The 13,826-nt window shown below is 41.1% G+C and overlaps 1 protein-coding gene across 1 annotated transcript in view; it reads right to left on the bottom strand.

Moving 5' to 3' along the window:
• Positions 1 to 1,035: 1,035 nt before the first annotated feature.
• The window catches only part of TRPA1 (transient receptor potential cation channel subfamily A member 1), a gene marked incomplete at both ends in the record, with an annotated part of 40,866 nt that continues 28,075 nt past the window's right edge, over positions 1,036 to 13,826 (bottom strand). The window contains 8 exons of the mRNA XM_080938488.1: positions 1,036 to 1,258; positions 1,858 to 1,955; positions 3,509 to 3,619; positions 7,737 to 7,805; positions 9,214 to 9,396; positions 9,771 to 9,900; positions 11,549 to 11,718; positions 13,187 to 13,276. Coding sequence (XP_080794614.1) covers positions 1,036 to 1,258; positions 1,858 to 1,955; positions 3,509 to 3,619; positions 7,737 to 7,805; positions 9,214 to 9,396; positions 9,771 to 9,900; positions 11,549 to 11,718; positions 13,187 to 13,276 — 1,074 coding nt within the window. The remainder of the gene's footprint in view (positions 1,259 to 1,857; positions 1,956 to 3,508; positions 3,620 to 7,736; positions 7,806 to 9,213; positions 9,397 to 9,770; positions 9,901 to 11,548; positions 11,719 to 13,186; positions 13,277 to 13,826) is intronic.

The raw sequence follows: 13,826 nt of genomic DNA, 5'->3' as shown, positions 1-13,826 counted from the left end.
GATGTCCTCTGGAGTTTGAGAGGGGAAAAACACGAGAATCGCTCTATGAAGCTCAGAACTGGGCTATCTGATAAATTCGTACGTTGTATTATACAAGAAAAGAATAAAGGTATTGATCTAATGTAGGCGCATTTCCAATTTCATAAAGCTCAATTAGATTAAAGTTCATTCTGCCATTTCTGAGGAATGGCCACACAGGCTTTTAACCTTTATTAAGACCATTGGCATACAAGTTACTTTCTGTTGCTATGATACAATACCATGACCAAAAGAAGTTTGGGGAAGAAACATTTAATTTTTGCTCATAGTTTCAGAAAGGGTCCATAATGGAGGAAAGGACAGCAGGAGCAGGAATCCGACTGATCACATTTCTATCCACGCCCAGGAAAGAGAGAGTAAGCAAGGCGTGGCCTCCCTAAACAGCATCATCGACTGGGACCAGAGCTTTCAATGCATGAGCGTGTGGCAACGTTTCTCATTCAAACCCCCACAACGATGAGTATAAATGCAGAGGGGACACATATCTGTTGTGACATTCCTACTTATCACAGTCTGCTAACTTGGACTTCCATTGCATGGCTCAGGACGAGGAGGATGAGATTATGATTTAGTCATAGGGACAGAGATTTTAGTGTCCCACCCCGGTGCTAACATAGGGAGGCTTTACATGGTAAGAGATTAAACAGAATATTTGTTTACAAGAATACATCTTGTACTATGCAGTTATTAAGTAGAAATCCAATATTGACATTTGTATCCTGACTTAATAGTTACATTAATTCTTGTCCTTCATAATGTGTATTCCAACAACCCTGTTTTTTTATTCACTGAAAGGAGATTACCCTCCATTAAAGTTCAATTTAAACATGTCAGAAAGGATCTTCCCAATACATAATGACTGACAGAAAATATGAGCATACACACACACACACATACATAGTTGTAGGGACACCAGTCAAACTTCTTTTTCTTTGCTCTTTTCCAAACTGAAACTCACTGCAGTAAAGCAGTGTCCCACTCCCATAAGACTTCCCACTAAAGGTCTGGATGGCTAATAGAATAATGTGTTTTAGTCTTAACTGCATCTAAGACAAAGTTCCATTTGCTATGCATTTGTTCCAGCCGCTCCTTTTTGAACCTGTCCTGGAAAGAGCAGTGGTTGTCCTCGTCCTCTGTCTCTGAGATGATCTCCATCTTCTGGATGATGAGTTTGATGAGCTCATGTTGCTTTTCCAAGAGAGAAGTGAGGTCCTTCAGCCTGTAAGAGAGGCATACGCCATGAACTTAAGTCCCTCTGAATGGGACTAGAAATGTGCTGCACCAGGTAACTGTGCTCAGCTTGTAGCCTTATGCCAGTCATCACATTCTGGGGAAGGTCACGTGACTTCCCCCTTCGTTAGAGTACTAGCTTGTGACTAGCTCTTGTTTAGTTACTGACATGAAACATGTACTGGACGGTTAAGCAGTCTTCCCATGGACATCGTGACTAAAACAGTTGATTGGCAGTCTAAGTTCAGGTAACTGTACAGCTCTCTTGAATTTCTCCAGCCCACTGGACAGCTATTCTAAGAATTCAAGTCTTCTAGGGTTCTGCTATATGAACCCAGTTGGCTCATGAAGAATACAGTTTATGATAACAAACGCAGGAGCAAAGAAATTAGCTCTTAATTCTCATTCACTTACTCCGTGGAGGGCAACCTGGTTGCTGTCTAGCCACAAATAAACTGAGTCTGAAACAATGTCTCTTGGTTTTGAAGGCATGTTCAACTCAGTAGAGCCTAATTTTATATACAAAACAAAGACTACTGTCATAATGTACCTACTCTCTCACATGAAGACACATGGGAAAGTACATACCGATATTTCTGTTTTAATAGTTCCATTTCCAAACACGTGTCAATGTTTGGTACTTCTTGTCTTGTTTCTTGTGTACTGAGAAAGTAATGAAAAAAACGCTGTGGATAAAACACAGTAGTTACTTAAGGTGGGTTAAATTCGGGAACTATTTCATGTGCATGCACCAAAGTTCAGCCCCCCAAGTCAGGCCAAAAGCTACAGTAAAGTCATTGGTAAAAGAGAAATTTCAAATTGCAAATGACACAGAAGGCTTACATGTGGAAGGAGATGGTTGAAGAGGATTTTATTGTACCGTTTTACAAATCCTCATGAAAGATGCCCATTCTATGTTATGTCAAGCCTGTTCCAAATGCAGTGTCGATTCCTTAAAACCACTCTGCCTCTTTATCCAACATGACTCAAGTACCAAACATCAGTCCACATATAAACATTTCTGAAGTTTAAATTTTAATAATTTTTAAACTTAGAGGTCAATCCCCCCACCCCCTGTGCCAGGGACAGACTGCAGGAGCTTGCGCATGCCAGGGAGCTCTTTAACACTGAGACATACTTGAGTTTGACTGGGTGACTGTCATATCATAGGTGACTAGAGAAGGTCAAGGGTAGATGTGAAATGACCAAGCATGACACAATTCTGGGATTCCAGGCCAATCAGCAGTCAAGAAGAGCAGGCACAGAGACAAAGTAAACCAGGGGACAGGGGAAGAGGGAGTGGGCCTAACCAGGATGGCTGGCCCATCAGGCTAAGGAATGTGTATAAGCTGCAATGAACTTTAAGGAGACACTGGGACCTTTTCACTGTGGGACGGAGAGGGCGAGGCCTGAAGGAGTGAACTTAGCTTTGAGTTTGCTAAATTTAAAGAAGCTTTGAGATGGACAAGGGGGTATATAAGGTACCCAGTAGAGGACAGGGGTTTGGGCTTTAAAAGTAAGCTCTCAGCTAGAGACACAAGTTGCTGGGTAGTCTTAGACTAGGATATCGATTGCAACCATTTACCAGGCTGAGGGATAGTATAGAGTTAAAATAAAACTTAATCTGACATGTAAGCATGATTTTGTGACTACACAGGTAAAAGTAACCTGCAAAGAATCCAGGAAGAAGAATCATAAAGATGTTGTCAGCCTGGGCATGGCAGAGTTAGGATCTAGAACTTCTGACTTTTAGTACATCTGTCTATTCTCTCTTACAGAAGAACATGGCCCCGGCCTTCCCTTGGATTATTTTACATGTGTTTTAAATACACATTCTCCAGCATATGTTCTTGCTTTCGCATCCTATGTTTGCACTTAGATTCACACATCTGAACAGAAGCCTACACGTAAGTGCATAGAACAAATGATCAGGAAAGTAAACGAGGCACTGAACACCTGCCATGAAAGGCAGCTACTAACATGGCGGAGCCACCCCACTGCCTGCCTGGGTGGGCTTGCTGTGCACAGATGTGCTTATCACACGTGCTGCTGTGCACGAACAGCTCCCTCCCTCTCAGCATCCTGATTCTCTCATAAAATGTGTTGTGTACTTACAACCACTTCTTTCCTATAGGCAGGGTAGATTCAAAGCCCTCCTGCGGGGGGCGCTGCTGAGAACATTACAATGAATGGATGTCACGCACCATTGCTCAGAATGCTTTTCCTCAGGGGTACTTACGAGCATCTTGCCATGCCTGGGTCTATTCGGATACACGATGGTGGACTTTTGGTCCACTTTTCGTAAGTACCAGAAAGGCAGCTTTTTTTCTAAGTTGGTATGAAGTTCCACCTAAAATGCACATTGGATTTATTGGTAGAGTCATTGAATAGTATCTAAAACAATCACATCTAGAACCAAACGGTAAGAGAAAATGGATTCTCGAATCCCAGTTTATACACAGTGGGCAAGCAGACAAGGCTGTCCTCCCCTGTCACCTTCCTTAGCTCTCCCTTCCTCACCTCATCTGTCACCCATGAGACCATGTGAGACAAATGTAAGTGAGCTGGAGTTTGGTGTTTAGAGGTGGGAGTGGAGATACAAAGAAGAATGAAATGGGCTGCACTCTCTCGGGGAGTTACAATCCCAGGAGTCTAGTGCTGCTGGGAAAGCTAAATCGTATGGTGTTCCCAGACAGGTGAGGAAGGGTTGCTTAGCTGGACAGATATGAAGTAAATATGCAAATATAGTTAAATGCACAAATGAAAAGGAAGACAAACAAAATGGAACTAGCACCTTCCTTTGGTTTTTGCTGTTGTGCTGTTGTGTTATTTTAGCAGGGTAGAAGTTTCCATGATATATATTGACTATAACTTCTATTGGAGAGACTGTATGTATTTCATCTCTTTAGTGTTTCCACTGAACACTTTAGAGCTTGTGTTGAGTTTAATTGTCATATTGCTTATTGTTTTGGGGGCAGTAGCGGATACCCCTATCAGGTCCTTACACTTGCTCCGCCGAAAGCTCACACAGTCTTCCACCAAGCCTGCCAAGTTTCATCTTTGCCTGTATTCACCAAATGTATCTTCTACTGTCTTCCAGCTCTGGGCAGCTCTTTGAATGAGTTAGTTGTGGTAACCGTTCAACAGCAATCTTTCTAACCCAAGACAGTGCTGCTCTGCAATGCTTATGATTTCAATTATGACTTTGACTGACTCAGTGACTCCAGGTCAGATGGAAAGACCTCCCTGAGTACACAGCCTCAGACAAAGTTGTCCCCAGTAAGACACACTAGTTATCTGGCTTCCCGTTCCCTTTCCACCGACTACATACAGTAAATTAGTTTCAAGTTTAAAAATGCTGTTTTGTCCCGCGCTTTGATTATAATTCTGGTTATATACTTGTCTTGATTATTGTGACCATTAGCTGAGTTCACTTCTCCTTTAGGTCTTCTGGGCAATGTCCCCTTAGCCTTATATACTTGTCAGAAGTCACATTTTATTGTTGGTTAAAGTCAACTGAAAATTACTTAGTGAAGCCCAGTTTTGGACAACAGATAAGGGCCATGAAGTCTTAACTCTCCTCACTGTCTTAAAGGAACTGCCATATTCCCTCCTTCAAATATAGTCTTGGGAACCCTGGAGGGTGAGCCACAGGTGATCGTAGATCTGGCCCAGGAGCATGCACAACTCTGCTAGACTATAGCAGCACCTCCTCCTTTGCTCACTGATGGCTTCTCATGCTGAAGGGTAGTGTGTGCTCTGCAGATCCGATTTCTCAAGTTGAGCAGAGCTATGCATATCTCTGGAGTGACTAGAGTCCTTAACACTGTGCAGAAAACTCGATCCACAGAGAACCTACCACACCAGTGCAAGCCCCCCCACAGTGCTCCTGTCCCCAAGGCACCGGAACTCCTATATAGAGCACCAGCCCAGGACCCTCTGTCTACACTGGGGTTTGGAGTGGTTTGGGAGAAGAACTGAATGGTTGTGGACAACATTCCACACCTCTGCTCCATTGTGCTCCTGTTCAGTTACAGATGCAGAGAATTGATTTAAAAACAGCTCAAGGAAGAAGAGAATGAATTTCTGGTTTGCCTGTCAATGTTGTTCCTCATCTAGAAGAAGGAGCAGCGTCACACTGTCCTTAGATGCTGTCTGGTTGCAGGGAGCAGAGCAAATACAGCATAAGACGGGGCTTTCACTGATGCTGGATAGTATCAATTGGCGAATTGGTTGGCCCATTGGCGAATAGGTTAGCACCTTTCTCAAGGTATTTTTGTTGCTTTTTACTTACATTATTTCTTTTTCTTTTCCCCACCGCTATTTAAAAAATGCTTTTGGGATATTTATGAAGAGATATGTCTGTCAAAGGTCACTGGCCATCCTCTGTATCAACCTGGATGTCTTAGAATAATACCTCACCAGTCTCCTTTCTTTCTTTCTTTCTTCTAGTTTTTCTCCATGTAACCAAGATAAGTAGCAGATCATCTTAAATGTTGCTCTCACCTGGTGTGGGCTGAGAACAACTCTCTACACACTGATAAGACAACTTGGAGCGTTTCATTGGCTGCCCATGTTTTTCAGGTGCTAAGTCTTCCTCATTTTGCTTTTTGCAAATAGAGCTTTTCATCATCTGGGCAACAATGTCACCTGCTCACACCAGCCACCCTTCCAGGCCAACGGTTGTACGTCAGCACCTTAGGAATTTCATGTGCTTCCTTTAGCTCTGCCCTGTTCTGAACAGTCTCACTGATGCCTCACCACCTGTGTGCGTCAGCGTGTGTACATTGGGGTGTGCATGTGTGTTTTATATACCTACTGGAGCCATCATCTGGAGACAGTAGCAAATGTCTTTACCACTGAGCAAAATCTCCAGGCCCTCACTACCCACAGTCCACCATCTTTCAAATTCCACTTACCCTATTCCTCTCCTGGCAGGAGAAAGGATAGTCTAAACACTCTCTCCATTTGATCCTCTTTGGCTACAAGACTGCTCAAACATCAGAGTGAACTTCCACTCTGAGGAAAGGGGAAGGTTGAAGCCCTGGCAGTAGTCAGGAGAGCAGCGTGTATGCTAAGAGATTTCACCTGGTTTTAACAACCGCTGAGACAAGTTTGCAGGGCAGTGTGGAGCGAGGACAACCCCAGGCCGGTGACGGAACAGATCACACCTTGACCACAAGTACTTAATCACGTGTGCTTCTAGCCAGCCAGGATATAATTTTCTTTTCACTCTTGCCTTTTCTTTGTTCATTTGTTGTGTGGATATTTATTCACGGAACAGTTTTCTAACACACAGCATGTGTCCAGTGTGACAAGGGAGAAATCAAAATGATGCCACAGCATGGGCTTCTCTTTCTCTTGAGTCTTCCTAAGTTTCTAACTGCATGTATCCAGCAGATCGTCAAGTATTCTTAAAGCACCACACAGTTCCTTTCAACGTGTAAATATAAAGACTATGCCATCTAGAACATAGAGAAGCTACCTCAAGATACGGTAGCCGAAGACTCATCCACGAATCTTTGGCTCTGGGAAAATTTATATTAAAATGCCTAACAAAATAAGACAAGGACACAAGGGAACAAAGCTTCAGGAGCCTAGTGAAAGCTTCAGTGTAAAATGTGTAGGGACTGTGTGGTCATGTGTCAGGAGAGTTTCTCAACTGAATATTTGTGCTGTAATAAGAGAAAATGCTTCTTCATACCAGTTGGGTAAAGATCGCACAGGCCTAGAATTCCAGCATTCAGTAGGCTGGGGCAGGAGAATCATGAGTTCAAGGCCAAAGTGAATGAATAAGTGAGCTCAAGGTCAGCCTGGTAGAACACTCAAACCCACACATACACACACACATACAGACACACACACAGAGAGGCAGAGACAGGGAGAGACATACACACAAAGATACACAAATACATACCTACATACATACAAACATACACACATTATATGCACACACACATATACATAAACACCCACCTAGACAAATACATACACATACTTATATGTACACTACATATACACACAGAGATGTATATATGTGTGTGTATATAGATAGATAGATAGATAGATAGATACATTCACATACATATGCATCTACACATACACATATATAATCACCTACTCAATGACACAAACACATACACAACTATACACACCCCACATACATATACCTACACACACACACACACACACACACCAGTGTTGCTTTTGGTCAGCAGTTAGTTAGTCACCCACCCATAAGTTAACTTGGTATGAATAGTAGACAGTTTCTCAATTTTTCTGAACAGTTTACTGCAGGCTGTTTGTTCAGTCTCTTTCGATTATAACAAGAATGTACAGCTGGCATTCTTCAATGTGGAGAACTATCCATGTTAAACAACCATGTTCTTAGAAAATTAGCTGTTCTTGTATACACATAATTATAGGAGTGATAGTTTTGTTATGTGTTCAATGATTATAACACTTACCTGCATAGCAATCCTCTTCAATGACGCATGCTTCTGGACCTCAGCAATGTCCCCAACTGCCAAACCAATCTGTGGAATGACAAAAGATCAATTATAGCAAAAAAAAAAAATGCGTTTAAGGTTGGCCTTCCTGTCCACTCAAGCTTCAATAACTAAGCACTATACTCTAAATGGTGCACAAGCAACTGTACATCATGGACCAAATTGTAATATGTATGTGTGTATGTATGTGTGTATGTATGTATGTATGTATGTATGTAAGTATGTATGTATGTATGTACGTATGCATGTATGTATGTATGTATGTATGTATGTAAGTATGTACATATGTATATATATGTGCAATGTGAATTTGTTCTTTACATTTTGGGGGCCAGCTTGCTGAACTGCATTTACTTGATTTCTCCAAGAGACCTGCTCTTTTCCAAGGGAGATGGGGGAGGATAGAGAGGGGAGGGGAAGAATGAGACTGGGGGGAGGGAGAGAAAATGGAAGTCAGTATGTGATAACCAAAAGAAAAGTTTTTAAGAAGGAAAGAAATTAACATCAGAGCCTTACGTCTAAGATGATGGTTGTAGCAGATTCAGTATTACACACAGTGTCTTCTACATACTCTCAAGGAATAACAGAAAAAACATGGTAACGAGTTTCCACATACTTTTTTCATAAAGGTGTGAACCCTGCTCACTGTCCTCATGGTAGAGTTACTATCTAGCATCTTGCCAACTAAACATTTAAACGGTGGCAAGATCTCTCCGCCAAAGTGGGATCCTAGCGTAAGATGAGGTGGCGGCGTCCGGTTCACACTGAAGTGATGTGGGGGGAGCCATTCCTGGGTGAAGGAGGCCCGCCCAGAGGATTCAGTATGTGAGCTGGACTTTGAATGATCATAAAGAGTTGGCCTATGGTGGGAGGATGTTCTAGGTAAAAGGAAAACCCTGCACAAGAGTTCCAGAGGCAGGAAGAAAAGGTGAAATGGTCCTGTGGAAAATGGGAGCCAAGATCAAGATGACAATAATTAAAGATAAAGATAAAGGAGATTAAAGCATGCAGTACTGGTGGGTCTGGACTTCTAAAGGCTTTTGAAGAAACATGAGAATAAAGTTAACAGGCTCACTTCAAAATGACCGGCTTTTAATAAGCTATTCTTTAGTGAAATTTTATAGTAAGAACTTGGCAGAGAAACAAGGTGCATACTCATCCATTTACTGTTGTGATAAAGATGGAGGCCAGTTAGAGGAAAAGGTGAGGGTAAGAAGGGGTGAAGGCAGGGAGGCAGTAACTAAGAAAACCTCCATGACCTGGGTACCATGCCTCTGGACAAGGAATCCGGGAGGTATTAACCTAATCTTTGTAAGTCTGTCCTTTCACAGAAAGCTGACTAATACACCACTCGTAGAGATTAAAGGGGTTAAGCATCCTTATCATCATTAAATGCTCAGGTAATTAATGGAGTGAGCAAAGATACAACACTTACCAGCAAGTTCATGAGAACAATTGGGACAAACATAGTGAAGGCAATAAGCTGCCCAAAGGTCAGGACTGGGTATGCCAACTCGTCTCTGAACAGGGGCTCTAGGAAGGCATCCCGATAATTAATGTCTCCTAGCATCATACTGAACGTCTGGATTAAGGACAGCAGCGGGGTGCTGAAGGCATCCTGAAAATAGAAGGGGAAAAAAACAGGAGATGAAAATCTCATAGCATGAGAAGGGATTTCAGGACAGTCAAAAGATGCAACTGGTGTTGGGAATTTAATTCACACATTTAGCTAGTGAGGTGTAGTCATGAGAAGTATTTAAAAACTAAAATCATCAAAAGCAAACATAAGAAAATGTTTGTACTTAAATATAAACTTTTGACAGAGAAAAATCTAATGAAATTATATTTGTCTGCTATAAAATTATTGGAAAGATATGTAAGATAAAAGCTACTCAATACAGTTATTAATTTACTAAGCCATTAATATTTAATATAAATGTGTGCTTTCAATATTATGAGTGAGAAAATCAACTAGAGATGCATATATCTCACTTGAAAATTCAGGAGGACGTAAAAGCTGAGGCCGAAAGCCAGTAGGAGGAAGATAAACACTCCGGTCGATCTCAGTAGTGTTTTAAAAATCACCTCCAACATAACGATGAAAATCCCACAGTTCTCAAACCTGGAAGTGTAAAAATATTAAAACAGTTTCACTATATGGAGTACGTCAGATGGGGGTTAATAGCTGAGATCACCGAAGCCAGTCCTTCTAGAAGAATCAAGAAAGAAATGCATATCTCTGTGAACCAAATCTGTGTGCTCCTCCTCCTCCTCTTCCTCCTCCTCTTTCACCTCCTCCTCTTTCTCTTTCTCCTCCTCCTCCTCCTTCTCCTCCTCTTGTTTTAAGACAGGGTCTCTCTGTGTGGCCCTGAACAGAGTGTTTCTGTCTTATTAATACCATCTTTCACTGTTTTATCAGTTGACCAAGAGAACAGAAGTTTTCTTTAAGTGGTAAAGAGAAATCATCACAACCCAACTTAAAAAATAATGATACCAGCTGTTTAATAAGGAGATTAGAGACAGAAAATTTTGTGATGGATCGAGAAGAGATTGAATAAAGGAGCTTACATTTGCAGAAGCCCACAGGTCAGGGAAGTTTACACTCATCCATCCTTGTGACCCCCAGTAGCATAATATACACTGTGAAATGTTTGGATAGCCAGCAAGTGTGACTCCTATCCACTAGCTTATACTCTCCTGTCAAAGAAAGATTCTTAAAAGAAGGAACCACAGCATGTAAAAATTAAACACACTACCTAATATATACCTGAATCAAAACATTGGCTTTGTAAATATGTGTGTCAATTAAAAAATACAAATTTTTGAAAATCTTAAAGGAAATTTCAAAATGTTCCCAATGGGAACAGAAATATAGAAAGCTCATGGCTAGTGCCTGGTGTGAATCTGCATTCACTGCTCTTCCTACACCCAAGCCCTCTCTCTCTCTGAGGACCCACACCTCAGACAGCGAGACTGTGCCATTAACAGCAACGAGATTAAAGTGGGGCAAGCATTTCCCTGAAGACCCCAGTCTCCAGTCCAACTGATTTCTCAACTCACTAGCTGAAACCATCAGTATGCTCCCTTTACATGGGGCAGAAGTTTCTTCTTTGATGCAAGGCAGACCATGCCATTTACTTCTTGTTATTATAAACATATGTGTAAACATTTAACTCCACACCAGCAACTGTTAGGGGGTGAACTTAGCCCATTTTCCCTCTCGTGAATTACTTACATTAAAAAAATGCCCTTCATTTCTATGACTTTTATTCACTTGATATGATTGTTTTAACCCTAAGTAAATGCTTATCAAGCAGTGTCAGGTGCAGCGAGAAGAGACGATGCCTTCATTGCCGTTTCTGCCCACATTTGGTCTGGGTCTGTTGCTGCAGGCAGATTTGGCGTGGGGGTAACCATGACTACGGCTTTGATGATTACACTAATAGCTGGTGCCCAGTGGGCACAAGTTAAGGATGCTGCTAACTATGCAACGTGTTGCCGAATTTGCAGAACGGCCCCCTTCACACACTCACACACACCACAAACAATTAGGCCCACAATTAAAGAGTCGAGGCCTCAGTCTACATACCGAATTCCAGAGCCCTGTACCCTTCAAGATTAAGATATTAAAATACATTTAGGGCAGTTGGAACGAGTGAAAAAAAGTGTTACAAATTCGCGTCAAATTCACCTCACCTGTAATAGTTCTTTGTTTGATATTAAAAGGCTTAGAGAGCGCAGACGTCATCCATCCTCCGAACTGCTCTTACCTTTGCAGATACAGCAGAAAGTTCATCCAGTAGAAGAATATCGCTATCGCCCCACATTGCCACTGCATGTACGCTGGGATGTCGAGGAACAAGGGCAAGACGAAGATGATACTGGTGGTGTAGATGACCCACTCCAGAGCGTTGTTGTAATCCAGGAAGTAGTTCCTCTTCTGGACAGGGAAGGAAGGAGAATGGCTACATGGAGAAATCCGGCATCCATGTAAAATGCTGCCTGGTTTGGTTGTTGGTTTGTTTGATTGTTTGGTGGGTTGATTGGTTGGTTGGCTGGTTTTCCACAGACAGGCTACATTTCCTCTTTAGGAAACTTCTAAAGAGCTGCATGCTGCTTTCATCATTTCTGAGCTCTTTCTGCCCCCGAGGACACATTTTTGGTAAGGCACTGGGAGCAAGTCTCTCGGTACAAACGTTTGAGACCTGTGCTGAGAGTCAGCTGGGAACCAGCCTGAAGCACGAGGCCGTGCTCAGGAGAAGGTCTTAGACAGTATCTTCCATATTGAAGACCATTTAAGTATAAACCAAATGGAGGGTAATCAACTCTAACAGAAGATTCATGTAGTGTGGTAGCTTCTAAGCTATCATTTGTAATGCTCAGTAAAGAAAATGATAAAAGATAAGAGAGAATGTGCCCTAAATCATTTAAGGTAAAACAACAATGTAACTCTCAGGATTGTAATAATTTACTAATACACACACACACACACACACACACACACACACACACAAGTATTTGTAATCCATAATAGTAAATGAATACAATTTTTAACACCATTAGTCTCTAGCACAAATAACTATGCACTTACACTATATAACAATGCAAAACTTTAAAAATGCAATGCTATAAGAGATGTGATTTTTTTAAATTAAAAATATACAAAAAGTATAAATTAAAAATTTTCAACTATAACATAAAAATAATGGGTTTCTCTCATTTGCCAATAAAAATCTTTGGGCATTTTATATAATTCTTATGTTTAATCTGCACCTAACTCATTATCTTAAAAATAAAAATAAAGCCAAAAAATGACATAAAAAATTTCAAGCCAAGTGTGTAGCACATACAAAGAATCCCAGCATTCCAGAGGCGATGACAAGAAGATCATGCCTTCAAGACCAGATTTAGCCAGAGTAGGACTTCCCCCATCTCAAACAATGTTTCCAAATTTTATAACAATTTCCTTTTCCTCAGGAAAAAGAAAAACACATTCATCTCATGGTAACAATTCAAAGGCAGACCTGTTTGAGAGGGGATCTGGATAAACTCTGTAAAACTGTTCGTATTTCAAATTTGAAATGAATTTATAGAATTACAATTAAAATTGATGATAAGCAAAATATCTCCAACAGGGCAAGAGCAACACGGCAGAGACGTTCATGAGGATCACTGTGGACAGACAAGCAGATGAACCTTTCTGCTTAATGGTGGGCAACACTTTCTCACATACCTTAACCAGGCAGAAACCTTACCAAAATCATGTGACTTTTACATTCTGAAGTTTCTATATTAGTCAAGCGGTGTCCATTTAGAATGATAAAACTATTTCAAGTGATTGTTTACTAATTAATTATACTCTATATTAAAATAGCTATAACTTAAAATATACAAACTGAATTATATACCTGTTGGAAAATTTGGACCACTTCTTTGCAATATCCAAATATACTTGATAAGAAAACTAGAATCATACACAATTGTATTGGAAATGAATTCTGCAACAGAAAGTACAAGACAGAGGGTGACGAGGGTTTCAAAAGGAGACGACTCTTACTCGCATCATAATTTCCTACCAATACACTTTATTTTGCTCTTGTTCCGTTGTCTACAATCGCACTAAAGCGGAAGCTACTGTCATGGCAACACCCACTAGTAGACACAACATTCTAATTTCTTAGCTCTTCAAACACTGCACATTCAGACAGTGCAAAGTGACCTATAAAGGGACTCAGATCTGCAGATGTACACACATTTTAAAAAAAAGTGACTAACCACACGTGTCATAAAAATTACTGACAAAAAAAACTTTACAGTTTTTATTGCATGTACTTCTTCGTGTGTGTGTGTGTGTGTGTGTGTGTGTGTGTGTGTTGCACTCATGTGTGTGTGCACGCACACACATGTGTCATGACATGAATATGGAAACTGGAGCACACCTTGAAGAAGTGGGTTCCCTCTTTCTATTATTTGGGTCCTAGACATTGAACTCACATCAGTGATTTAGTAATATGTGCTTTTACCCACTGATCCATCTCACTGTCCCCC

Source organism: Micromys minutus, assembly GCF_963924665.1.
Source record: "Micromys minutus genome assembly, chromosome: 26".
Taxonomy (NCBI): domain Eukaryota; kingdom Metazoa; phylum Chordata; class Mammalia; order Rodentia; family Muridae; genus Micromys; species Micromys minutus.
This window is presented reverse-complemented; position numbering and strand designations above follow the sequence as displayed.